This window comes from Mastigoproctus giganteus, chromosome 9 (genome assembly GCF_048544385.1).
Source record: "Mastigoproctus giganteus isolate SK-2022 chromosome 9, ASM4854438v1, whole genome shotgun sequence".
NCBI classification, from domain to species: domain Eukaryota; kingdom Metazoa; phylum Arthropoda; class Arachnida; order Uropygi; family Thelyphonidae; genus Mastigoproctus; species Mastigoproctus giganteus.
Genome location: NC_143583.1, coordinates 19149950 through 19177747, shown reverse-complemented (window position 1 = coordinate 19177747; position 27798 = coordinate 19149950). Strand labels below are relative to the sequence as shown.

Sequence of the window (27798 nt, the reverse complement as noted above, 5' to 3'; positions counted from 1 at the left end):
TTTGAAAGACCGAATGGATAAAAGTCAAATTATCAGTTTCACTAAAAAGCTTCGAGATATTATTAGTGATCTAAGTACGAAAGCCTTAATACTACTACGTGACCTCTCTGACCAGCAGAAAGTATCAGTGTTTGATTACAATATTTGTTTCTTAAAAAAAAACACAATACAGAAAATTATTTTTGACAGAATCTTCTATAAACACAACATGACTGGAAAGTGATTTCGAAGGACAGCAGCATGTATCTCCTTTCTTGAGTTGCTATACTTACTTGAGCTCTATAAGAGTCTGGGAAAAAAACTACAAGCGATAGTAGAAGTCTTACAAAAAATATAAAAAAAAAAACAATACTGATGATTAAGTTTCTGTTTTTTACACAAGGGTATTTCGGACAGAATACGCGCCGATCCTTTGATTTTGAGGACTACTGGATTGAGACGAATCACCAGAAAACTCCAAACAGTTAACTGATGGAGGGGAAGACCAGTAATGACGGGATGTGGTGTTCAACTGTTGGTTTAATGGACTACCAGGAGCAGAACTAGGCCACGAGGAGAGGTAGTTAATCTTGGTGGAATGACCAGGATACGGAGGTAGCAGACAATCCGATTGCAGCTTGAAGGAATCGCTCACATTGGGTTGACATGCTTGGGCTAGTCCCTGGAAATCGAATTTGTAGGCGTATCGCTTGCCGTGAACTTTGGTCATGATATTCTTGTCGTAGTAGTAGCGCAGGGCTCGACTTAATTTGTCATAGTTCATGTTCGGTTTGCTCTTTCGCTCGCCCCACCGACGAGCCACTTCGTCTGGATCGGTCAACTTGAATTCACCGTTTGTGCCTTCCCATGTGATGCAACTGGCGTTGGTATTGTCGGACAGAAGCTCCAGAAGAAACTGCCACAGTTGTATTTGTCCTCCTCCTACAAAAGAAACACAACAAATGCAAAAACTCAGTTGTTTAGAATTCATGGCTAATAAGCAATTTAATATTTTTGTAAATCATCACAGAAATATTCATTCTGTATTTGAAAGAATTGTCACTATCCTGCACTCTACAAAAATGGTTAATTATGCACCAGGAAAGAGACACAGAATGAAATAGACGGAGGGACGTTTCGGATAAGCATTTTCCTATCCTTCTTCAAGATATATTAACGCAAAGTACGCGATATAAGCAGTGATTGTACAACCAACAATAACTGCGAAGAAGATAAAAACAACCAATAATAAATACATTCATAAAATATTTCTTTTTTTGTAGTTATTATAGATTGTTTTCTTTTTTGTCACGTTATTTATTTTGTGTTAGTATATAAACGTAAATATTTATGCTAAATTGTCCTTTTGTAAACTGTCAATATATCTGTAAGAAATGGATTTTAAAATCGTTTAGGATTTAAAACAAAAATTTTCACCATCTGTTTAATCGAAAACAATAAAATTACCATTTAGAATTTCTGAAAAAAATAAAATAAAATAACCCTGCAAAATTTGCAGTTAGATAACGAAAATTTTTATCACAACAATTTGATTGTTTACAATTAAATTGACGCGAGTAATTTTTGTCTTAAATCCTAAATAGTACTTCGAGTGTTTACAGGTTGACATTGACAGCAATTTAACTGTTTACAAATTAATATTGGCAATTTTTTTCGTACACCATAAACAATAGTTTGATCGTCTGCAGTCAGATGCAGACGATCAACCTATCGTTTAAATTTAGGTAAAAAAATTGCCAATATTAGTTTATAAACATTCATAATGCTGACAATGTCAATCTATGAACAATCGAAATACTATTTAGGATTTAAGACAAAAATTACTCGTGTCAATTTTGTTGTAAACAATCCAATGATAAAAATTTTCATTGTCTGATTGCAAACAAACAAATTATCGTTTCTGACAAAAGCCGACAATGCCAATTTGTAAACAATTGGATTGCTGTCCAGGATTTGCAAGAAAAATTGCCTGTGTGTGTGTCGATTTGATTATAAACAATCAAAGCCTAAACAGTAATTTGATTGTAAACGATCAAATTACCGTTTAGAATTTATGAGAAAAATCGAAACTGTCAGTTTTAAGCAATCTAATCCCTTTTAGGATTTAGGACAAAAATTGTCGCCTTTAGTTTGATTGTGGATAAAATTCGGATTTGTGGCAAAAACTATAATGACAGTTTGATTGTAAACAATGAAATTTTTGTTTCAGATTTACGATTAAATAAAAATACTGTATACTAAAAACAATCAAATTGTCAGTGTAATTTGTATATTTTCATTCATTTCCTCGCAGAAACAAAATAAATATGAAATAAGGTAGTCTAATTGTTTAAAACAGTTAAACTTTTAAACAATGAAACAAATATAGGCAGTTGTTTGATTGTTTAAACAAATAAAGGCAGTTTTGATTGTTTAAACAAATAAAGGCAGTTTGATTGTTTAAACAAATAAAGGGAGTTTGATTGTTTAAAATAATGCCAACTTCCCATTCCAATCATTCGATTTCATATGGGATAAAATCAGAACAATCAATTTGGTTGTCTGGCTTACCATTTTAACTTAGTTTTTGCAAATCATTCAAAAATATCAAGTTAATAATTTGCCAACGTGAATTTACAGTTGAATGTCATCACGAATTGGACTCTGGTGCAACTTTATTTATTTTTAATTTTCTTCTTTTCCTTTTGGTTTCTGGAAGAATGCCAAATCATAATCCAAATCATTGTCAGACTCGATCCCCTACCAAGTTGATGTTTTCAATGACATAAACTGTTGGTGAGAAACCACTGAGCATGCGCATTTCGCAAATTACTATTAACACCACTTTGCGGCGGTGATTCCGTCCATTATGTGGTACTGCTTTAATATTTACTGACATCGTTATAAAGTCTTTAGGAAAGGGAGCACACACACTGTTTGTTTTCGCCGTTATGCGTAATCAATCTTCCCCTTCGCACACACACAGTAACAGACATCTGTTAAGTAAAAGCGCCTGCGTGATAAGGCTAGCGTCAAGTGGCCCCCGACCAAACAGCATCGAGTGGCCAAGGAGTGAGACGAAATTGGGCCTAAGCCAAAGCTAATGGAAGTCAAATGATATGCTAACAATGAGAGACGGCTTTGGGTACACAATGAGTGGCAAACCTCTCTCGACGCTACAGAAACCCACTATCGGGCGTTAGGTTTCTTCGACTGCACACCCGTCCTATTTGACATGGCGTCAAAGCGGTGTTTGCTTTTGGCACGTGAGTGGTTCGCTGCATTTACGTTATGTCGCGTTTCACTCCAGAAGAAATCACATCCGAAAAGAGCAATTCAAAGAATACCAACTCACCTTGAGATACAAGACGACTGCTCGTCACACTCAGAAGTCTGTACGGATCTGGAAACAAGAAATGCAAGTTTACAGTAACAGTTAGACGGATCATTGCAGATGAAAAAAAAAAAAAAAAAAAACATTTTGTTTTGTTTAATCATGCAAACAAGTCCATTGATATACGTATTTACGAGGGTGCTCAAAAAAGATTTGTATTCACCCGGAAGTGGTTGTAGTAGAAGGTTGAAACAAACACAATGCGCGCATCTGGTAAGGGGTCAGACGTTTGGGACACCATCTAGCAGACACTTTACCCATGTGCAACTGTTGATGGATGATGTTCTCCACAGACCTTACACCAATTTGGAGTTCTGCAGCTAGTTCTTTGACGCTAATAGGGCCATCTTCCAGGATTAATGCCTCAATTTTTGCAACACTTTCTTCTGTTATAGCAGTTTCTGGGGATCCTGCGATTTCTTCATCATGCACTGAGGTTCTTCCACATTTCAATTGCTTGTACCAATGAGCAACAACCCTGTTACCTGGGCAGTCTTCTTCATCAACAGCAACCATTTCTTCGTGGATTGCTTTGGATGTTTTCCCTTGCAGAAAGAGGAACCCAATCACTGATCTGCATTCCACTTTATCCATTGTGACATTTCACTTCATTCAGTGTTGCAAAAAAAAAAAAAAACGAATTTTCAGATGGAAACCAAACTTTGTGTTTTTGCTATAGAGATTTCAAGGTATCAAACAAAAAAAAATTTCATCTTTCTGTAATAACAGCTACTTCTGGGTGAACTAATCTTTTTTGAACTCCTCTCTTACAGATACAATAGACTCCCGTTATAACACTACAGTTTACAGCTCTAACCCGCTTTTATCTCTCTTTTTCTTCCGATCTCCATGGTCAGTCCTATGAAGTACCTTGCAAGTTTAACCGCTGTATCGCTTATATCGTTTTTCTTAGGGTCCCAAGAAGGAATAAACTCAAATACACCATATTATTAATTATTGGCTTGAGGAAGGACATAAACCAAATTCTAGAAATCATACCTGGTGCAGGTGACCTTTCTTTTATATTTAACTGGAACCATTGAAAGTAGATGGGCAGCTCTGTACAACTCAATATCTAGCTATTTGTCGTTGCATTCAGACTAGCGATGAGCATAATGGAATCATTAACAATCGGGAGATTCTGACAATCGAAATAATCACAATTATTAGTTACTAACTATTAATCATTCGAATGATATAACAAAACGAAATAATCCAATGATTTGTCATAATAATTGAATGAATCATTCGAATGATTTGAGTATAATCTAAATAATCGATTACAACCTCCCGATTATTCACATTTCACCGGATTCTTCAGTCTCCTCAAAGTCCTTAAATGCTGAATAAGGTCCGATGCAAAATGACCTTTATAAAAAGCCACCAAAGATAGTGTAAAGGGAAATTAAGTTTTCTTTATGGCAATTCTGCAACAAGAAATCACAGAATCGATGTCTGCATCTAGTCAGGAATTTACGACTACCCCGGAACTGAAATTCGGGTGGTTAGCTTGAGTTGCCAGTAATCTAAACAACTGTAGTTAATAATTTGTTTAATGTCCAGCTGTATGTTTGGCCTCCTTCTACGCTAAATGGATACGAGAAACCACAACTGCTAATGACCAGTGCCACAGCCCAATACTGTATTTTTCTTGCAAAGCAGGTGGTGTGTCAATCTCTTCAACGACCCAGGCTAGTCGTCGAGATCAGTGTCACCTGGCGTGTGTCTAGAAGACGTTTGAAGCAGTACAACGGTTATTTCAGGACTAGCAGACATTAGAAGTTCGTTACGAGGGTAGCCAAGTACCTAATTTGTTTTGCTTTTTCCAGCGACTGCGTGTCTTAGATAAACAAAGATATCTACAGCTGCCTGCTCACTAATTATAAGGGGCAGACATCGCATTTCTAGAGATTCTCATGACGTCATTTGTGGACGTACACAAAAGATGCCAGGAAAAAAGGAAGGAAAAACGAATGTCGGTTTTTGATTGGTCCAAGTAGCCAAAGGCATTTTAAATTTTATACCAATTTAAGGCTCATAAATCATAGTTGGCCATCTTCATACCACCAGAGAACAACTGTGGTACCACTAATGGTACTTTGGGGTTATGCAATTGGAGCATTATTTATGTTGGGAGAAATTAAACCGAAACAGTTAGATAATGTTTTTCAAGCCTTTCAAAACCTCCCTATATTATGAAATCATATCCGGTGTAACTCCAGGAGGGGAGCTCACGCGTGGTATTACACTTTTCACGTGATCATCGACGCTTATCGTTGTATAACAACGAAGGTGAGTGTGCAAGTGCCGAGAAAAATATTGTTTGGTACAAAAATCGAATTATGTCACAGAGTTTCTCAATGAAGTACACAAACACTATTGAATCAAAGTCATTTCAATTGTCATTATTCCTTTGAAGCGTGACTCAGCAGATACGCTTTGAAGTCTTTGTTGACACATTAGATACTGTTATCTGAATATGAAAGGTTTCCATCCCCCTCCGTTGATTTCGATAGCGGTGTCTTTGGGAATTAAGGTCTACACCAGTGACACATAATCAAGTGCGTTCCACAGACAACTTTAGAAGTCTTGTCTTGTTTAGGATTAATTCTCACTAAGGCACCTGAGGTCAGGAGGAGCTGATATTTCATGTTTGTAAATTAATACGTTCTGAGGCCAATTTGTTTTAGATTAATTAAAATCTGGGGAACGGTTTAGTTGCTATCCGTGAAGATCAAAGCATAATTAACAGGGGTTGAGACCTAAAGTTACAAAATATAACTGTTCATTTGCATACTCACCGTTATTGCTACAGATCTCGAGACTTGTGGAATCTGAGTTGAACGCCGATGTCAAACCATTTCTTCGAAATACGTCAGAATATGATGAAAAATCTAGGAAAAAATATATAATTTTTAAGTTAAAACTATATTAGTAAAATCATCAATTTGTTGATGTCAATAATCAGCTCTATAGCAAATTATACAATTAAAAAAAGAGTTTTAAAATTTTAACCAGACTTTTAAACACGTTTTAGTTAAAAAAACCTTAATTATTAATTTTTGAATTGATATACCTACGCGAATCCCACTAAGTATTAGATTTAACTTTCTGTTTTTACTAGGAATAACCTCGTGTAATGTCGGATAAACGAGGTTCGGATTATAGAGAATCTTCCTTACTGAACATACTAGCCGATATCAATTAGTATTTTGTATAATGAAAATGCCGGTATCCCCTGTAAAAGCAACTTCTCCGGAGGACTTTGAAAGATATTCTAAAGAGAATTAACATCGATCTAATATTTAGAGCATTTCACCACGAGTAGCCTCGGTACTGCACTATATCTAAATAAAAAGTTCAGCGGTGACGTACATTGCTATTTATGTTATATATTTTAAATAAACAGCAATATACTTCTCCACTGGAGCAAAGTTTTTTTTATTTTGAGTAGTTCAACATCAAGGCAACTCTTGGCGAAAGGTCTCCACAATATGAGGATCGAAGTAGCAAACCTAGTTTGAGTGTTCCTAAGTACAAAATGAGGCTTGTGCAATAACCAAAGTGTTTTATAAATAAATAAAATGATTCGAAATTCATTTGAACAATTAAAACTATTGAGACAAACATTTCAACATCTAAATTGCATACCGCTTTGGACCATACTGCAGGGGTTATAAGTGGTGAAACAGTCTCTCACTGTCGGATGATGCATGTACAGTCTTCTAAGTTCCAGCTTATCCGATAGGCGATTGTTTTCCTTTTCTATCACTCCTTTGATTCAGCGGATAATCACAACAAGTCCAGAATTTTTGTTCATCTCCATTGCAAGTGTAACCGACAAAAGAGCGGAAAAGGTCACCACGCCCTTATGTTTCCACGTTCCACCGTGACGTTAGGGATCGCTGCCAATAATAACACCCCTTCGCTACTTCGCGATATCCAATGAAGCCAGTCGATGGGTGCCTCCGATCGAACGCGAAGCCAGCTGAGTGGCTGACAGAAAGAACTTCAAAACACTCAACTATGGTCGCTATGGTTACCGGACGAACGCGAGCTCTTTGGACGTTTGGATACGCTTTTATTGCATCTTCCTATCGAATGAAACATAAGAGCTGTCAACGTAATCGCGCGTGCGGTTGCCAAACCCCAAACAGAGTTTTGCAGAAAGATAACTTGGATATTTTGCAATTTACTGTTTAATATGAATATAAGAATCCATCTTCAGATTCTTCAGAAAATATTAAAAACATTTTAAAAAATTAAACGTGGAAAGCAAAAAGGCGTAGTAAACAACGGTTTCATCAACTTACCATTCTTCTGAGAGTCTGCGGATGGATCGTCATCTGGAATGATTTCTGGCGACTCCGATCTGGACATGGGGCCATGTCCACTGGCTGCAATCAAAGAAAAAAAAAAATTAAACAACAACGGAAGTGCCACCTACGCCTTAAAGAATACTTCCTTAAGAGATTTTACAAATAAGTTAAGGAAATTATTTTACCACAATGACTCGAACTATGATGGATGGCTGAATGAATTCGCACCAAAGTTAAATCTCTTTTAGATGTCCTTATTGCCCTCTTACTGTGAGCAGAATAATAAATTCTCAATTTAATTTTCTTGTATCCCTTTCCTGACATGAGTTCCGTGTCATAAAAGGACTTCCGGGATTCCCCGAACATTCTTCTGCAGTTTTTTTTTTGGTGAGTGTCTGCTGTTCAAAGAGAAACCGGTTTTGAGACAGTGAGAGTGGAATGCAGAGGCTAATTGAAGTGGATTTGGCTGCAATAATGGTGGGGGGGGGGAATAATAGCGCATCTGTACTTCCAGGTGTTTCCATTTTCCTCGAAAGATAAGTCGTTAATAAGCTTACCCCACTTTCAGATAGGTGGCGCCAGTGATTTAAATTTTTAGTGCGAAATGAGTTTGAATAAGGGAAAGTATAAATGGACACTCCCCAACTGCGCGTCATCCATCGCTTCTGTAAACACCTCGGTCCATTCAAAAAGCGCGTGATCTCGAAATTTCGTCATTCTTATTTTCGGACAAACTCGTATTGTGACGTCACAACCGGATTTTTCTATATTAAAATTTCGCTCGGATATTTGAATATTTTAGAAAATAAAAATAAAACATTTTAATTTTTGGAACGATTGTAGTTTAGAGATGACATTGATATGACAGAGATGATCTTAGAGATTGGAATGATTAGAGATGACACAGCTGCTGTTGCCAATATTCGTCGAGTGACAAATTGAGGACGAGGCAACCAACCGGCGCAAGTGATGTGATGGAAAGCAGAGATTGGAATGGTGTGAGGGTGCAAGACCGTTTGGTGTGTGGGGAAAGTAATCGGGACACCCACTTTGAATGGGCGTTCCCGCGTTCTTCTCTTTAACGAATCACGATTCTTTTAGTACGAAATGTGTCCTCTTTTTCTCTTTATTTCTTTTAATAAGAAATGTCCTTTTTTTTTTTTTATGCAGAATGAAATTTCTGTTTTTGAACGGACAGTTCCCGTGCGTTTGCATCTGGATTTGGTGAAAATGATATAACGCTACTATAAGAACCTTCCAAATGAAAAGAATAGGAAAGGAGAGAGAGAGAGAGAGGATAGATGAATAGAGAAAGAGAGAAAAAGAGAGAGAATTGTTGGATTTATATATATATATATATATATAGAGAGAAAATAGTTGTATATATATAGAGAGAGAGAGAGAAAGAAAGAGACAGAATAGGTGGGTAGAGAGGGGTGAGGAGAGAGAGAAAGAGAGTGGATAGATGGAGAGAGAGAGAGAAACGAAAGATAGACAGAGCGAGAGAGAGAAGAAAGGAGAGAGGACAGATGGCGAGAGAGAGAGAGAGAGAGAGGGAGAGAAAATAGTTGTATATATAGGGAGGAAAGAAAGAGAGAGAGAATAGATGGATAGAGAGAGAAAGAGAGAGGATACATCGAGAGAGAGAGAGAGAAAGAAAGAGAGAAAATAGTTGTATATATAGAGAAAGGAAAGAAAGAGAGAGAATAGATGGATAGTGAGGGGCGAGGAGAGAGAGAGAGAGAGAGAGAGAGAAGTTGTATATAGAGAGAGAGGAAAGAAAGAGAAAATAGATGGATAGAGAGGGGCGAGGAGAGAGAGGATACATCGAGAGAGAGGATAAATTGATAGAGAGATAGAGATAGAGAGAATAGATGGATAGAGAGAGCGAGTAGTGAGAGAAAGAGAGAGGATCGATGGATAGAGAGAGAGACAGAGAGAGAGAAGAGAAGAGAAATGGATACAGTGAAGGAGAGAAACGAGAGAGAGAGAGAGAGAGAGAGAGAGTGAGAGAGAGAGAGAGAGAGAGAGAGAGAGAGAGAGAGAGAGAGAGAGAGAGAGAGGATGGATGGACTGGGAGGGGTGAGGAGAGATAGAGAGAGAGATAAACGAAAGATAGAGAGAGGATAGATGGATAGAGAGAGTGAGAGAGATAAAGAGAATAGATAGATGGAAACGAGAGAGAGAGAGAGAGAGAGAGAGAGAGAGAGAGAGAGAGAGAGAGAGAGAGAGAGAGAGAGTTGAGAAAGAGGATAGAGAGATAGAGAGAACAGAACAAAAGAAAATGAGATAGATGGATAGAGGAGAAAAGAGAGAAACGATATATAGAGAGAGACAATAGATGGAGCGAGAGAGAGAAAGAGAGAGACAGAGAGAGAGAGAGAGAAAGAGAGAGAGAGAGAGAGAGAGAAGAAAGAAGGGAGGGGTTAGAACAGGAGAAAGAGAGGAGTGAGAAGGGGCGAGGACTGATTGATTGATAAACAGAGGGGAGAACAGAGAGAGAGAGAGAGAGACAGAGAGAAACAGTATTCGCTTACTATTGGTATCACGACTTTATTTTAACAATGGAGTTCATGTGGGGTGCTTCAGCATGACCGTCGTTCGAGGAACAATTCATTCTTGCACCTCTTGGGCGTCTCCTTTCAAACAGCCTCCCCACTCTTTGCTGCGCCCCCCCTCTTCCTCTTCTGCTCTGCAATCGCTGCACCGAGCTTCCTTCGTGCTTGCAAACACGTACAAGTCGCACGGGGAAAACTCACAGCTGCTGTAGGGGGCGCAAAACACGCGCAATTGCCCCACAAGCCGGCAATTCAATGGCACCGTTCGCGACAGACCGCTGTTTGCCACACATTTCCGACATGTCAACTCGCGTTTCACGAATTCGAGAAGCGACTCGAACACCGCCTAATTGACGAGCCCGTCTACGAAAAGACACCGCTTCTTGGTGCAGCAGACGAGCACGAGCAATCTCAAACGATCACTGCACACCGCTCATTCAGCCATCTTTAATGATTTTTTAAACATCGACGCGCGCGGGAAATCTCTCACATTTTAGAACCCCGCTGCGAGCGAGGGGTTACTCACACTGCCTCAGGTGCGCGAGGTGTGTCGTCAGGATATCCGCCGACCTACGATCTGTCACTCGGCGGAAATCTTCTCGGGTGAAGCCGCACAACTCGTGACCCGCGCTAGGGAACTGGGAGTGGTCGATGGGGTTGAGGTTAAACTGCCTTTGGGCCCATTCCAGCCACTGGCGGATGTGACGTGCTTCCCACTCTTCCGGATCTGCAATAAAATAGAACGAGGAACCGGATTAATTTTTTAAGGTGACATGTGGCGCCATCTAGGAACTATTTTCATAAATACACTCACATTTTAACGAGAGTATATTTATGGAATTCTACGCATTTTATTTATAATTTTTTTAAACTTACAGACTTAAAATTATATTAAAATGAATTTTAAAATTCATTTCAGAAAATAGAGAGATTATTTAATATTTTACAGTTATGTACATTATTTATTTATGATTTATTATTTAAAAAATTATATGTATGAATGCTGTGTACAAACAAATCTTTAATGGAACTAAAGTATATACACACCATCCTACCAAAGCATTCGGTCACCATTCAATCGGATTCAGATCTAAACTCTAGGCCACCGAACCGAGTTGGGGTATTTTTTAAATCAAACCAGGTTTCTACACTGAATGCACTTTCTTACTGAAATATGGAAGGGGCCCATTTCACACACTATCATCGTCCTTTAGCACCGTTAAATTCATTGGGACGGATGTCCGAATACTTTTGGTAGGGTAATATATGTATAATAGACGACAAAAAATAATAAATGAATAACACCTTTTTAGGATTAAACACATGATTTTCTCTCAAGCCTGTCTCAATACAACTTCGGACCAACAGATTAACAATATCCAAAAACCTATGGTAGATATAAACTTTTCTGTAACCAAGTCACAAAGTAGGTTAGGCAAGCTAAGACAGATTATGAGAAATCTTTGGAGAAGGATTCGAAGCAAAACAGCAAACTCTTCTTTACTTATGTGAACACTAGAAATAAGGGGATGAATTACATTGGTCCACTTGATAATTCAACTGTTCATGGTTCTGCTCAGGTTGCTGACAAACTGCATAAGTATTTTGCATCTACATTCACGCTTGAGGAATTTTTGTAGTGAAGTAGATGGCAGAAATTTTAATAACTGAGAGGAAAGTAGAAGAGAAATTGGTGCAGTTAAATATAAGAAAGGAACCTGGCGTGGATGGAATCTATCCACTTATACTGAAGGAGGCAACGAGGAAAGTCAGCAAACCCTTAGCCATAATTATAAGAGCATCCTTGGACTCAGGTGCAGTCCACACGGAGTGGAGATGTAGAAATGAATCCCCAATTCACGAGGGGGGGGGATCAAAGTGTGACACGAGTAATTAGTAATTAGGTTAACTCCAGTTCCTGAGAAAATAATGGAATCACTGGTTAACGAAGCATTGCAGGATCATCTAGACAAGGCTGCAGTAATAATTCTGACACAGCATGGATTTGTTAAGGGGAAGTCTGACCAATTTGATTGGATACTATGATGTGGTCACAAAGGACTGGATGCAAAAAATTATTTTTATATCATGTACTTGGATTTCAGGAAAGCTTTTAATACTGCTGCACATGGAAGACTGCTCTATATATTGGAAAGGTATGGCATTAAGGGTAAGTTGCTACAATGTATAAAGGGATGGTTGAGTGGGAGACCACAGAGAATAGTAATCAAAGGACACTGCTCTTCGTGGGCAAACGTTATTAGTGGAGTTCCCCAGGGTTCGGTGTTGGACCCATTGTCGTTTTTTATATTTATCAATGATATTAGTGAAAGTATATCGGGTTTAATGTCCAAGTTTGCAGATGATATAAAGGCTTGCAGGGTTGTTAACGACAGTAAAGACAGTATGCTACTCCAACTGGATCTAAATAAGTTGGGAAAATGGGCTGAGAAGTGGTAACTGAAGTTTAACATTGACAAATGCAAAGTACTGCATATGGGTAGAAGTAACCCCAGAGAAACGTACCAACTGTGTGGTACTACGCTTAAGGAATTGGAAAGTGAAAAAGACCTGGGGGTAACTGTGCAGTCAAATATGAGGTTCGCTGAGCAGTGCGGACGAGTTTCCAGAGCAGGTCATGGCGTCTTGTCAATGATATATAGGAATTTTGCTAGTAGGGATACGGCGATTATAATCACCTTCTTATCCTTGTGCACCTCCTCCTTATGCAGTGGTATAATTATACCATTGCATAAGGCCATATCTTGAGTACTGCATACAGCTCTGCACACTTCAATTTAGGAAGGATGTAGAGATGCTGTAACGGGCACAGAGAATGGCAACGAGATTGGTGAGGAAAACAAAAGGGTTCTCTTATCAAGAAATACTCCAGTTCTGCAAATTAAATCGTTTGGAGACTAGGTGCCTGCGAGGCGATTTGATTAAGATGTTTAAGGCTTTGAATGGATTGAGCAAGCTCAATGCTGATGGGATTCTTCCTCAGACTATGCACATGAGGAGACATAAATTCAAATTGAGGAAGGATGGTTGCAGAATAGACGTGTGCAAGTATTCCTTTAGCCAGGGATAACTCATTGCTGGAAAAACTTCTGCCTGTTTTTGTGGAAGTGGAAAGCTTAAATACATTCAAGGAAGAACTAAACAAACTTTCACAGTGATTGGATAGGTGAATTTGGATTTTTTTGGCTGATGTTGTATAAGCTTGCTTTCTTGAATCATTTTCCATTACTAATACTAATTCAAGCAATTGCTCTTAACATTTTTAAGACATTTGATGGTGTTTAGTATAAAAGTTTCTCTAAAGGGCATCTGATTTTATGGATTGCCAGCCATTCTTTTGCAATTTGGTATCCAGTTTTCTCATTGACCGTTCATTGTTGTGAAAGTAGTAGGCTCTCTGTCTTTTAATTTATCCACAAATAGTGGTGTTCTTCAAGGTTCAGTTCTTTTTATCCCACTATTTTACTTTTGAAAATTAATCGCTTTCTTCCACTGACTGGAAATCTTATCAATAGTTTTGCTTATAACAGCACAATAAATTCCGCCTTCTAGTTTGAGAAACCTCGCCCTGCACAAACCAACTCAACTTCTCGATTATCCACCACCAATTTCTTAAATGCTAATCTTCAAGTAATTCTTCAGCGGGGCAAATAAAACTTAGTGAATTTCAATTCTTCTAAAACTCTGACCTGTCTTATTCCTGCCGCCGCGCTCATCTTCAATAACACCGAGATTTCTAGGCAAGATAACGTTTTCATTATGGATTACCTTGACTGCTAATTTCTTTTGGCGAACGCACATCACAAATATTGCTTCTTTTGCATAAAAAAGGTTTTCGTTTTAGCTCTCCTGTTATTTTTTCCCCCAAACAATTACTAATCCTTGAACAAATTTAAAATCTGCTCTAAAGTGGAATATCATTTCCACATCTGGGGTGGTAGCCCCAAAACCTCGTCTTCATGACTCCTCTTCTACAAAGTCTCTCCACTTCGTTTTATACACGTTCAGTTTCTGCTGCATGCCTCTTTTTATAGATATTTCCTTGAGCACTGTTCTTCTGAATTGACTTCAATAATTCCCCAACTCTCTTCCAAATCATTCCAAATATGCGTCGCTATCTGTCAGCATGCACTTAATGTCCAACTTCAAACCCACAGACAATTTATAACTTATATATTCCGAAAATTACAATCTATAGAAATCGAAGTCTAATAATACTGGAGACCATCTATAATCTTTATTAAATGAAATTATGAGGAATATGGAACATTGGTGAAGTCCTCAACAATATTCCATCAAAAGCAATTCCGCTCTACATATAAAAACACAGCATATTAATAACAAACAAAAGGTTGAAAAGAGGAACTATTTTACCTTTTTTCTTGTGAATAGTAAATATATTCTTGTAATGCATCAAATGCTTTAAAAGAATCCTGCTCCAAAAAAGCTCCAAAAGTGTTACTTTCCCTACTGTTCTATCTGCATTCTAAGCTCCTCTTATACTCTTCTTCTTTATGAGAAAAATGTATGACAATGGTAGGATACCTGCGACTTGGGGCAATTCTTTCAAGCAGGAGTGATGGAGCGTGTTCAGAGCCAGAATGATCATCTGTATCCCTTTTCGCAGGTCCCTGTTGCGTTTAAATGCCACCGGCAGGTTTTACTTAAGGGGCCAGCTATCAGTGTGGATCACCAGAAACAGTGAAATCCCACTTTAGGTACTTATGCTCTTCAATTACCCTCGCTTGACCTCTCGATAGCCAACTGTTCAATATTTAATACACCTGACCCCGATACACCTGTTAGACAACTCACTGCCCGCTCCTGTTCCGATTCGGGAGGGACAAGAAGCCAATCTGGGTGTAGATGGTCGAAAAAAAGCTACGAAACAATTACAAACCACCTGAGGACGGGGTCCGGAGCACGTTTCTTACCGACTCTCTCTACAGAAACGCCCGTAAAGCACGGGTCTCCACGGATCCGTGGGAACAAGAGCGTTACTCTGGCAAAACCGGCGATTAACGGAACTTCCGTCAAAGATAGCTCTAGGGAGAGAGGAAAAAGAAGCGATAGGGTCGCTTAAGGATTCCCGCACTGGATACCCGGCGATGGACCAGACAGGTACAAGTCAAAGGTCAACCAACGCACGTGTGCACAGGCTTTGAAATAGGTAGCATGGGAAAGTCGATAAATGCAGACACACCCGCTTTCCTGTGACAAGGGAACAATCCGTTGGGAATTCCAGCTGCCTACTATTGATCAACCAAATTCTGCTACCCCAGCTCAGTACGAAAATAACTCGGTAATGATGATGATTATTACCATCATTGAGTTAATTTGAATCTCTAACCCTTGTAAGAGTTGTCTCCTCTTTTGCTTTTCTTATAACGGATACTTGGTTATTTAATTTCATAATGCATATAGAAGAGTCGCGGATTTGGCAATTTTGGACCATGGTGAGGTACCTTATAGCTGTATTCACTTACAAGAAAAACTCCTGTATATTATCAGAATTCTTTGAAAGTTATATATTATACCCTTGTTTGCTGGAAGCGCTTTTTAAATTAATTAATTTAATATTCATTTGAGGATAAAATACAATAACTTCTTGTTAATCGGGATTCTGTTTAATCCGTGGTTTCCACTAGCACAAAAAAGCAAGATATACTTGTAATAACTTTATGAATTCTCAGAGGTATAGAAACAAAAAAATTTCAACTTCAAAGTAATATAATGTTAATGTTTGAACAGTATTTTGGGAAAATTATCTCAATCAGAATAATTGAACTGAAAGAACTTCGCCTTTGTAAAGTTCAGAATCTTTGTTACTAACAGAATCTAACGATCATACGTTTCGAGGATGTTTACCCCTCCGCTTGTTCAGTAATTACCAAATTCAAATTACACCTCCATTGTAGGTGTTTGTTTAAAAACAACTTTAATTTTAACATTCACTTTTTCAGTTTTTAAAGATTTGCATCTGCGTGCAATCGAAGAGGACTGTTAAAATTAAAATTGCTTTTAAACAAACAACACCTTCAATGGAGGTGTAGTTTGAATTTTGTTGTGAACTACTGACGCATGCCCAGTACAGAGATTGTTGTTGTTTGATAGCTGTTGGCGCAAGAGCAGCTTAAGCTATAATGCGTCTGGCTTAGGTTAGGACCAGTATAGAGACAACTCTATCGCACGTTGACGAGTTAGACGGATCAAGCCACCCACAAGAGAGGGTTCGTTATCACAACCCTCTCTTCTGAGTGTTTATGGCTTTTTTTCTTTATTTCCACTATTTTTCGTAAATTACTAAATCTTCCATCACAAGAACCGACCACTTTCCCTCTCTGTCTTGTATTCTTTCTCCGTTTCTTCCATCCATCTTTCTCTTTCTCGTGTTCCCTTCTTCCCGCACTCTCTCTGCGTCCTCTAGCGTTCTAATGACGTCAACGCACTCACCCTTTCGAATCCCAAAAACGCTCCCCCCCCGGGTTAGCGATCACACGTCGTAAGTGGGTGTATGATTTAGGCGATCGTATTTCGCCGTTTCCGACGTAGATGGACCATCAACTGAGGGCTGGGAAGGCATCGGCGAGAGTTACTGGACCCCTTATTGCTGCATCCCGTTTACTCAGGGCTACGGAGCTGTAATCGTCGGCAACATGAGGACGGAGGAGGGCGGCCTGTTTGATTTACATAACGACGCTATTGTGACGTCCTCTCACCTCCGACTCCCGTTCAGCGTGTTGCGGGCAGTTTTCAAATCGGCACCCCCTCGAGCCTCTTGTTCCCTTATTTATGTTTCGGTGTGGGGTGGGGGCTGTTTCTTCCTCACGTTGCTACAGAAACACACCTGTAATTACCTGCTCCCCTGTTTCTAATCTGCTCGTAAAGAAGGCCAGTCGTCAATCTTTGTATGGACACGTAAATGTCCTCATCTCCATTTGTGGTTTGGAAACTACACCGATTTTCATCTCCACTGTCTATACACACATGCAGGTGTTAGCTTTTGAGAAAAACACGCTCACTTCAGATGCTTTGCTTAAATATCATGAAGATTTCTCTCTTCTGGGCTCTCCAGAATTCCAGGAGGATATTGTTTATGTAATACAAGTGTTTTTGGTGTAAATTATATCGAAGGTCATCATCAATGTCAATTTATTCTTGACGAAACCATCATGACATACATTCACTGGCCAAAAAATTAGAAATCTTTATTAAATATCTAGTAGCGCCATCTTATCTTTTGCCCGAATGTCATGGCGTTAATTCCACTAGGTGGCTGAGGGAGTCTAGCTCCAGATTTGATTATTCTTCGATCAGGATATTTCAGCAGCTGTATTGAGGTCGATAGAGAACTGTGGACCCAAACTGCCCTTCCCAGACATTCTCAATTGGATTCAGGTCTGCAGAATGGTGGTCAGAACAGATGTTGGATCGTAGGAATATTCCTCGAACCATTCAGATACAGTTTTTGCAGAGCGGATAGTTGAGTCTTGAAAGAATCCATTGCAATTCCGGTAAAAATGAAGAACTCCAAGGAAAAGTTGATCAATACGACAGAAAGATATTCAATGGAGGTAAAATAACCTTCTGATAGTATGAGCGGACCCAGTCTGTCCATAACAACAGAAAGTAACCCCATATCGTGATAGCCCCTCCAGCTGTTTGAGTGGCAAACACGAGACAGCCTGGAGGCATATCTTCATAAAGTTCACTTCACACTTTCACCCTACCACTGGGTCAATAAGGTGTAAATACAGACTCATCAGAACACATGATCTTTTTCCGCTGTTCCACATTTCCAGTAGACTCATTCGACTTTTTAGGGAAGGATGTGGCCTTCGTATAGGCACACAATTAACAAGTCCCAGATTCTTCAATTCCCGCCCCTCGGTTATATATGGGATTTGCAAAAGTGAAGATCCGATTACGTATCTTCAATTTTCCACTTTTTTCAAATCATCCTTCAAAATACACATATATTATTCCACGAAAGACAGATGATCCATCACTATCCAGTTGGCTACAATCAGTAGATCCTTGTGGTTTTGAAGCCAATGAAGAAATGGCTATCACATATTCGGGTATTCAGGGTGTTGGAGTTGATGCGAGGCTTAAAGAGTTTTACTGCTCTGCAAAGATTTTCATGTGGTCACAAGAAACTTCGATGACTAGACCTGTTCGTCCAAGCAATCAACATAAGAATTCTACAGGGTGAGCCATCTCACATGGCTACTGCTGCTGCTGCTATTATGACCCATTTTGTCCAAAACTATCGAATGACACGTTTATTTTAAAGATTTAAAATTATTGGTTCAAATAAAAGTTATTTGAGCCAGGATCGCCTAATATAAGTTACAGACTGCCAGCAATCATTACGGTTTGTCTCAGTGCGATCCTACACCATCCCGCTGAATACTGAGCCAAGTCTGGCTCGGTATTCAGCAGCTCGGTATTCAAGATAAACCAAAACTAATCAGTACCGATAATTTTAAACTCTAAACAGATACAACCGCCACAAGTGATCGAACTAAATGAATCCATCTTTTCTCAATTTGGTCAATTAAACCAATTGTCAGTTTAGTCAATTTAATTAATTTGGTTAATTAAATAGAAGGTGGAATAATTGTGTCTTTAAATTATAAATGCTTTTATACAACGTTACCAGGTGTTTGGACTTTAAAGATGATTGGCTTTGCTAACGTTTTGTTCAGCAGCAGCGGTCTATCATCAGTTAGAATTTAGTTCAAAAAGGTTCCGTCTTCTTGACCTCTGTTCCAAAAATCAGAACAAGTTTCAGAGCTTTGTTGATTTTGTTCGTGACTCAAAATTATGAAAAGTAGGATTTAAACTTTCAGGATTCGCTGGTCCTTTATCAGATGAGGGATAAGGGTATGCAGCGTGTCAGCTTTTAAATAGGTAGTAGATTAAATTTTGGGCAATGTCTATTTGTCTAAAAGTGGTACAATACCGAGATAACTCGCGGTAAAGTTCGTTCTCATTCATTTTTAAAATGAATTAAGAAGTGAATTCCATCGGACGCTTACAACGATGTCTCTGACAGTAGGCAACCGTTTCTCATTAAGTGGCTGGAGTGGACGAAGTGCAACGGTTTGACGCGGATGCTGTGCCTTGACCTCGGAGGTCGCGTATTCAGCGCAAACCCGTCATTACGCAGTCCTTTCATGTATCTATGAAAGTCATCTGCAGCCTCCAGAAGTCTCACCTGCGCAGGTAGCCCACATCAGTCAGGGGTCAAGCTGCGGAATGCCAGACACGTGCAGAATGTGCTCCTTCGGTAACGGTTCGTGAGAGACTCTCCCAGTGGACACCCGTTTCGCCCTACCCGCGCCGCGAGCTCGCTTAATGTACCTTCCGGTAACATTCTTGTCGTTTTCAACGAGTGTTGCTATGGTGACACGAGCGAGCATTGTTGTGGAACGAGACTGATGTGCGTGCACATCCTCCTGAGTGGCATCCAATTATCAGACGTGAAAGAGCAGGACACGGCAGTCAACGTGGGTGTTTGCTCACGCGCTTTTATTTCATACTCCACCGATGTCACCGTGACTCAATTATGTGTTTAAGATTGAAACAATTTCCCAATCTTGAAGGTGTGCAATCATTTTATCCTGTATTTGGAAGCTTGAGATTTTGTTGATCAAATTCTCCTTTCTCTTTGGAGTACAATATTTTCATAGAGAAAGAAGAAACCAGAGATAAAGAATAAATAAATATATTTTATTTTATTTAATAATCCTCTATAAAGGTACGACAACCTAAAAAATGGCAGATTAAAGAGGAAAACCCACTTCGGGTTAATCAAAAATTGTTCCTTAAAAGAGTACATCTTTGCATCTTGTGGTCAGTGTATCATCTCAGAGCAAACTCCACATATAGTCGCCTATCATAGTTTCATCTTACCTTTCTTGGTACTTTCTCCATTGAGCGTATTTTCTGTTGGAATCTCTCCCCCATTCTCTTCACTAACATTGCCCAGATCTTGTCTGAAGAAATCTAGATGAGATTGCAAGCGATAGAACTTGATTGCTATTCTGCATCCCATTTTTCTTTAATTTTCCATCGACTTGTGAACTAGGTCTTTATAATTATCGCTCTTAAATGTTACCAAGTAAGCCATCCACTACAATACGAAACTATTGCCGGACACTTCGCTCAGCATCAGCCATTTTGTCTTCCAGGTCTTTTGAAATCTGTGGACCAATAAATAAGCCACCTCTCACTTTTTTATTAGACAATTTTGGAAATAAGTTCTATATGTGCGAAGTCACATTGAGGATCCAATGCTTTAACAAACTGCTTCACCAGTCCCAGCCTGATATGGACGATGGAAGCAAGAATGTTTCTTGGAACCAGTGACTGTACTCTATGTGTGTCCTATGCTGGAATTCAACGCTGGTAGACCATTATCTTTTCCTGTAGTGCTGATCAGCTACCGTGTTGTCCCAGGGGCACAGAAATCAATGGAATTTAGTGAAACTGTCTTGCAAATCCAGAAAGAACTTCAGCATCTTGAAGTTCCTACACGCTACCCATTTATACTAGTCTGCCTTGATCTTTTCTAACACCTGCTTCAGATTTTCCAAATTTTCTTTAATATGAGAGGATTGCGCAGCAGAAATGGATGGATATATGCTCCCATTGTGAAACATCATAGATTTCAAACTTTTTTTTTAAACAGTCTATAAGAGGACACCACAATCCACTTTTGGACTGTGACTAATAACAATATATTCATAAAGATCAATCGAATGAAAAGAATAGCACAGCGATTCTGAAACAGAATTCCTGGTGCATAAGTACAAAAGGACATGTGCTTTTCTGTATATGCGGAAGTCTTGCAGCCGAACTCCAGTAGATCTTTTAAACGAGATGTCAGGAGCTCATGGAGTTAGTTCGACTCAAGTTCCCCTCACTAAGTCACTCAGTTTTTGCTTATTAGGGAAATGTGGCGCTCTACTTGGACACGCTTTTGAGACGTAATTTCAGCTATCCTCCTCACCAGATTCAACTCTGAAGACCCTTCTCTGGAAGTTGATTTCAGAATTGGTGGCTCGTCATTGGATTGCACCGGAGCAGTAGAAGTTGGAATACATTAAATTTCTATCTGCAGGATTTTTAAACTTTGATATATCTACCATAAAAAAACCTGCAACCACCATAGCAAACAGGAGATGCCCAACTTGTTTTGATCACCGTAGGCATTCCAAAATAGACTTCACATGCACCGCGAAAATTGGTGCAGCCAACGATGTTATACTTCACCCTCTTTGAAACTATATAACATCCACAATTACAGCAGAATGAGTCTGGAGATAACTTACGCGTTCCTCTGGTAGCCATAGCAAACTGCAAAAAGATTTATTAAATTCAAATAAAATTAAGCATAAAGTTTTAAAGTTACAAATAAATTTCGAGCATAAAGGCAAGTAGGGCTCCAGGACTAGATGGCATATACCCAGTAATTCTATGGGAGACGGCCAGTTATGGAACCAGTGAGATTAATTATGTGGGCATCATTGGATTTGGGCGAGGTTACTTTGGACTGAAGAAGTGCCAACGTACCGCAATACATAAAGGCGTTTCTAAGAGTGAAGTCTGTAACAATAAACCGGTAGTTTAACTGCAGTTGTAGGGAAAACTTAAAGAAAATGATTAAGAATGCAATCTAGAGACATTTAAAAAGAAATGGCATTCTGAAGGACACAAAACATGGTTTTGTTAAGGGAAACTCATGTTTAACTCACCTAGTAAACTATTTTGACACACAATTACTCATCAGCTGGATGTAGGGAACAATTTCGACATAGTTTATTCGAATTTTAGCAAAGCATTTGTCTTAGTTCCTCACGAAAGGTTATTGTATAAGCTGGAATATGTTGGGATTACTGGAAAGATTCTAAGACGATTGCAGAGTGTCTGTAGGGCAGAAGGCAGAGGGGTATGATCTATGGATATTCTTCAGCTCGGTGTAACGTCAGGAGTGGCGTCCGCAAAGATCGGTTTTTGGACCACTGTTGTTTCTGCTTTTCATAAACGACATCGACGAAGGGACAGAAGGAGTGATGTCAAAATTCGCAGATGACGTAAAGATTGGCAGAGTCGTTAATGGTCAGTGCCAAGCAGTGTTCCTTTAGGATGAACACACTTCAAAGATGGCAAGAGAAGTGGCAGCTATGTTTCAATGCTGCTAAATGTAAGGTCTTACACTTGGGGAACAGCAACCCACAAATAAGAGCTTGGCACTTAGACACCTCAGAGGGGACTGGTGGAGGTTTTTATGGCTCTGAGAGGAGTTAATGAAATGAAGGAAGGTGGAATTTTCACTGTTATAAAGCATTCCAGAACTAAGAGCCATAAATTCGAATTACAGCGGAAGAGGTTTAAATTAGATTGTAGGAAGTTTTCTCTTAGCCAGAGAGTCGTTGATTGCTGGAACAAGTTGCCTTTACAGGTGGAGGCTGACAGTTCGAAATAATCAAAGATCAACTGGATTGTTACCTACATGAAGGGTGTAGAATTAATAATTTATATTTTCTTATCTGTTTTTTTTCTTTTTCTTTTTTGGCCTATACAGCAATGGCCTGTATGGTTATACTAATATTAATAAAATGTATAGTTTTTAATCGATGATTTAATAAAAATTTCGATTACAGTTTAATGACTTGACTATTTGAAATATCGGATTAGGAATAAGTACATTCAAACTGCAAACTCGATGGAAAAATTTTAATTTTATTGCATCCAAAAAGTAAAAAAAAAACAAAACATTCCTGAAAGAATGAATTCTCAACTTTGTGTGTGGTGGTAGATTAGAAGATGTGACACACCGCTTATAAATAAAGCCCAGAACTGCTTCACCTTAATAACGCATCAATGTGTCCATCCACAAAATAATACTCGTTTTAATAGCTTTTTTCTTTCTTTTTCTCCTCACTGCAGCATGTGAAGACTCGTCTTCTCACGATTATCACTTCGCAGACCGAGAATACGCATCCGAAAAGAGTCGGTGACACCGTGTTAGCGATACCGTAACCTTTTCTTGGAAATTCACAGGTGTGCGGCGGGTCGCGCAGACATTTCACGGAAGGCGGGAAAGTTGAAAAATGGGAACAACCCGCTGCGGAGACCTCCACATCAAAGGGTTCCTGCTGCTGTCTGCGAGCGTCCGGACGGCACTGGCACTTAATGACGACACAACGAGAACACGGGGCGGAACCTTTCATCTACCGACAGAGCCATTCGCTGGTCAGCGTTATCAACGACGCAATCGATCCCAAAGGTTGAAGTTTCCCGTGACCTGTACCCTCCCCCTACTCGTAACAGCTCAAACGGTAATATTCAGCCAAGATTATTCCTGATTGCTACACATTGCTGTATAAAATGAAGCAGAAAACAGAGCCACCCAGCGAGCTTACCTGACAGAAAAGTGGAAGGTTTTATTTTAATTCTGTGGGTGTTTTCTTTAGTTTTGTTAAAAATTTGAGGTTGATTCGTTGTTCGATCCTTTTGTCTGTCATTTTTCCTCGCAAACTGCAAAAACACAAAGTAATGAAAACCTGTTTCAGTGCAAATCGAATGAGCGTGTTGGAACGTGACTTCGCAGAGAGTGGCAGAGTTTCGTTATTTAATGGCCACACCTTGAGGTTATCCTGACGCCTCGAAGCCTTAGTTGCTTTATAACCCGAAGACAACGAAGGCGTATTTAAGCTAAGCCTATTTGTTATATAATAGGCTTGGATTCTTATGTGAATGACTACGTTTGCCTGCTGAAGCTAAAAAAGAGAATGTTCCCAAAAATATGAGTAATACAATTAGAAAGGTTGGTGTAATGGATGGGAGGCCGCTGATAACTCACGTTGGACAAGAGCTTTTCTCTGATTAGTTCAATTAGCGGATTGATAAACTATCTCTTTGTCCGTCAACCGACACAACGCACGCCACAGATTCATGAGGGGGCCCTCAGATCCGCGTTTTGTCTTCTGTATGCAGCAATATTCCCACTGTTATCAGGCGGAACTTGGACAGGCGACGCAAGAATTCCATCCTCGCACTACCGCATCTCTTTCACGCCATCGGCAACCAATCGAAAGTTTTGCGACCCCTCCCCCTTCCATTTCCCCCCAACAGTTTTCAGTACCACGCGGGTCTCTAACAGACTGCTTTAATGGCAGGGAGGGTCCCCATGACGACACCTGAGTGAATCCGGGAGGCTGTGATATTCCGGCGTCTCTGTACATCCGCAATTGAGATCCCTCGTTGGCGACACAGCGCGAGTGTGACGTCTGCCCACGTATCGGCGGGAGTCGCCGCTGTGCAGACGGCAAGCGTTCATCGCCCCGAATCACGTACGAGCGAGAGTGACACACAGTTCGGTGGAATGTCACAGATAACGGCATCGATGACCCCCACGGTGTGGTCTCAATTTCGACGCTCGCCCCATGCAGGGTGCATTTATACGATCCGATCTCCAACATCATTAAAGTATCCCCAAAACATCTTCATTACCAACTGGGGGTAGGCACGCTTAAGTGCCGTCATACACGCTCGCTGACCTTTTTTACGGACACACCGAAGCGTTGCAGCACGTGGTGCAAAAGAACCCCCCCCCCGATAATCATCCTTGTTCTGGGAAGAAAAGGGCTATTTACCGTGCCAGATTGACGATGGTTTCTCTCGCCCGTAACCACCTGGCTGTTTATTGACAACAGATGGCGACATTCTCTAATGCGGGGTTTAAGGCAGCAATAGCTCGTGCACAAAGCCAGATGAACCTGGATATTGTTTCCTTCTTGAGTTGGAAGGTGGCAGAGCCACCTTCCAACTCAAGATTCCACCTTCCAATTCGAAACAGCAAAAGCTGTTTCGAATTATTCGGATTATACCTCATCAGGTTTTCTTCGGGGGTTTTGTTTTCAGTTCTTTTAAGATAATATGGAGAAAGCCATGAAGCCCTACACCCTCCGGAGCAATATGGCCTTAGTTGCTAATACTCCTAAAACAGATGCTCCTAAATAACAACAACAACCCTACACCCTCCAGAGAAAAACCTAGTAACTCGACTCCCTTAAAGACCAGAGTCGGATGATTGTAGCTAACAATCAAATACAATACATTTAAATCTAAATGGGCCTCAAATCACATGAAAGGAGAGGATATAAGATTTAAATTATCTTCAGTGATATTTGGCATGGTTTGATTTTGGTCTTTCTACGTGTTATACTAGAAATACAAAGCTCTCTCTCTGAGGTTACTTCAGATTTGAACTATCGATTATTCGCTATCGATTTGCAAACTTCTCTTGCATTTCCACTATCGATTTAAGAGAATTACAATTAATTTTTATCTTCACTTTCTAAGCGGGACTTTGATTTTTAATGAGGATATTTCCATTCTGAAAAGTCTATGCCAAGAACAGCCACTAAATAAACAACACTCTTCTAATATAAATGAAATTTAAAGTTACACATTGCAAATACTTCCAACTTTAAAAGATCATGCAAATGCCAATCTTTTATCTTCCTTTGTGGGGGGCAGAGTAAGCCTTCCTATCCAAACGTTGAAATTACTGGCTTGTTTTTAACTTTTTCCAATTAGGAGCAGCAATTTGAAAGCAGGCTCTTCATCGGGCAAAACGTCTTGGGCCCAGGGATGTCTTATGCCATACTAAACTAACAGGAATGGCAGTATACGCTTTCTGAAGAAAGAGCACATGTATTTTGTGGATGGAAGAAACAAAATCTGCAACCCAAGTTAAGCGGAAGTTTTGAAATGTTGGACAACATTCCACCAAGCAGACATTCAATCTACGATTGGCATAAGGCTTGAAGCTATAGGATGTTCTGCTCCATGGTAAGAATACAGGCAGGACGGCAAGAAGTGAAGAGTCTCATCCGCAAAAATCAGTCCCTCAGATTTTGATGTATCCCAAAAAGCAATGTGAGTTTATTACGTAAATGATTGCATCTAAAATCACAAAAGTTGGATGGTACAAGATATTCTTGTACCATCTAGACCATTGTTTCATTCTAGACCCCAGATATTCTGGCTGACTCAGATATTCTGTGTGATATTCATTGTAGGCTCATATTCTGTGATATTCAGATATTGTGTGGATATGTTTACTAAGATGGCCCAAGATGACGAGCTGTTGTATTCATCTTGAGATAGCGCAAGGTGAGGAGTTTTTGTATCCACCTTGAGTTTTTGTACCCATCTTGAGATGGCGCAAGATGAGGAGCTTTTGTATTATCCATCTTGAGTTTTTGTACCCATCTTGAGGTGGCGCAAGATGAGGAGCTTTTGTACCCATCTTACTGGATCAGGATAATCAAGCACGGTGCGTACCCTCCCTACCCTTTTCCATTCTTAAAGAATGTTTCAGGCTGTTCAGATTTCCACATTATTTGATGAGTTGGGAGTAGTGGCTAATTCGCTTCTCTTCTACTGACCAAGAAAGGTGGTGTTTGATAATTGTACACACAAGAAAGTAAATTTTACATATTTTTAATATTCTAAAAATTAATAATGTAGAACAATAAATATAAAGTTTAATAATTAATAATTACAAATAAAAATATAAATTTATAAAGTAAATTGAATATTGTTAAGTGAATGTCCAAATCACTGGAAAGTCAATAGCGAAGTGTTTTGAAAATTTGGATTTATTGCTTACTCAACAAACCTTTAGATATGAATCTCTAAGTGTTTATTATTTTTATTTTTTCCATCTTCCGGAACTTCGTAGCTGTCTAATTATAGTCCACCTTAAGATTTTCTTTGCCTAAATGTAGATCTTAAAGTAGGTTTCGAGGTCATATTTGATGGTATTATCCGCAGTGTAGAAAGTGTCGATTTTTGTTCGTTTATCATGTCTGTCTGTTCTATTTAACTTGGGAAATTCCTCCTTTAGCCGTATCACATCTGGTTAAGAGGCAGAAGGCTATCTTAAAATAAACAGTTAGATTCAGAGAAGTTCCTTGTTGCGAGGTCGCATTTCAAGTACTGGGAAATACGTAGCTGGTACGGCCTCACACCTAAAAGGGATTTTAATCGACTCTCGCCGATCTAATTGAAAAAGACGGAATCAATAGCAAAGAAAGCTAGGTCATTATAATAATCGTTAAAACTTCGAGTTGCATGAATAATTAACTATCCTGTGTTTTGGGAATTATCGTGCAAAGAAACGGTCCATTGCTTTTTTTGTTTTGCTTGTATGTGACAAGAATTGCAACCCAGTACACTGGCAAAACACATCATAGACAGAACATCATCAGTCATACGTACTTGAGTTGCCATCTTGCAGTTACTATTGAAGATGAGACTAACGTTGGTATGCAGCAGCGAGATGACCATTGTCTGAATGTGGCTAATCAGAAACGTCAATAAAAGAAATGATCAATCTCCAATTAGTTCGGATAATCGACGTTCCATTGCGTATCAGAGATGAGAATCCCAAAGCTAGTCTTGCAGTCGCCGGGTTTAAAAGATATGATGTTGCAGAACTGCC

The 27798-nt window shown here is 39.4% G+C and overlaps 1 protein-coding gene across 1 annotated transcript in view; it reads right to left on the bottom strand.

Annotated features, from left to right (window-relative positions):
- Positions 1-373: 373 nt before the first annotated feature.
- LOC150080067 (uncharacterized) overlaps positions 374-27798 on the bottom strand; it is a 52886-nt gene continuing 25461 nt past the window's right edge. The window contains exons 2-6 of the mRNA XM_090381650.1: positions 10777-10977; positions 7687-7770; positions 6175-6267; positions 3335-3382; positions 374-921 (exon numbers count right to left, since the gene is read on the bottom strand). Of these exons, the coding sequence (XP_090237776.1) occupies positions 374-921; positions 3335-3382; positions 6175-6267; positions 7687-7770; positions 10777-10977 (974 nt within the window). The remainder of the gene's footprint in view (positions 922-3334; positions 3383-6174; positions 6268-7686; positions 7771-10776; positions 10978-27798) is intronic.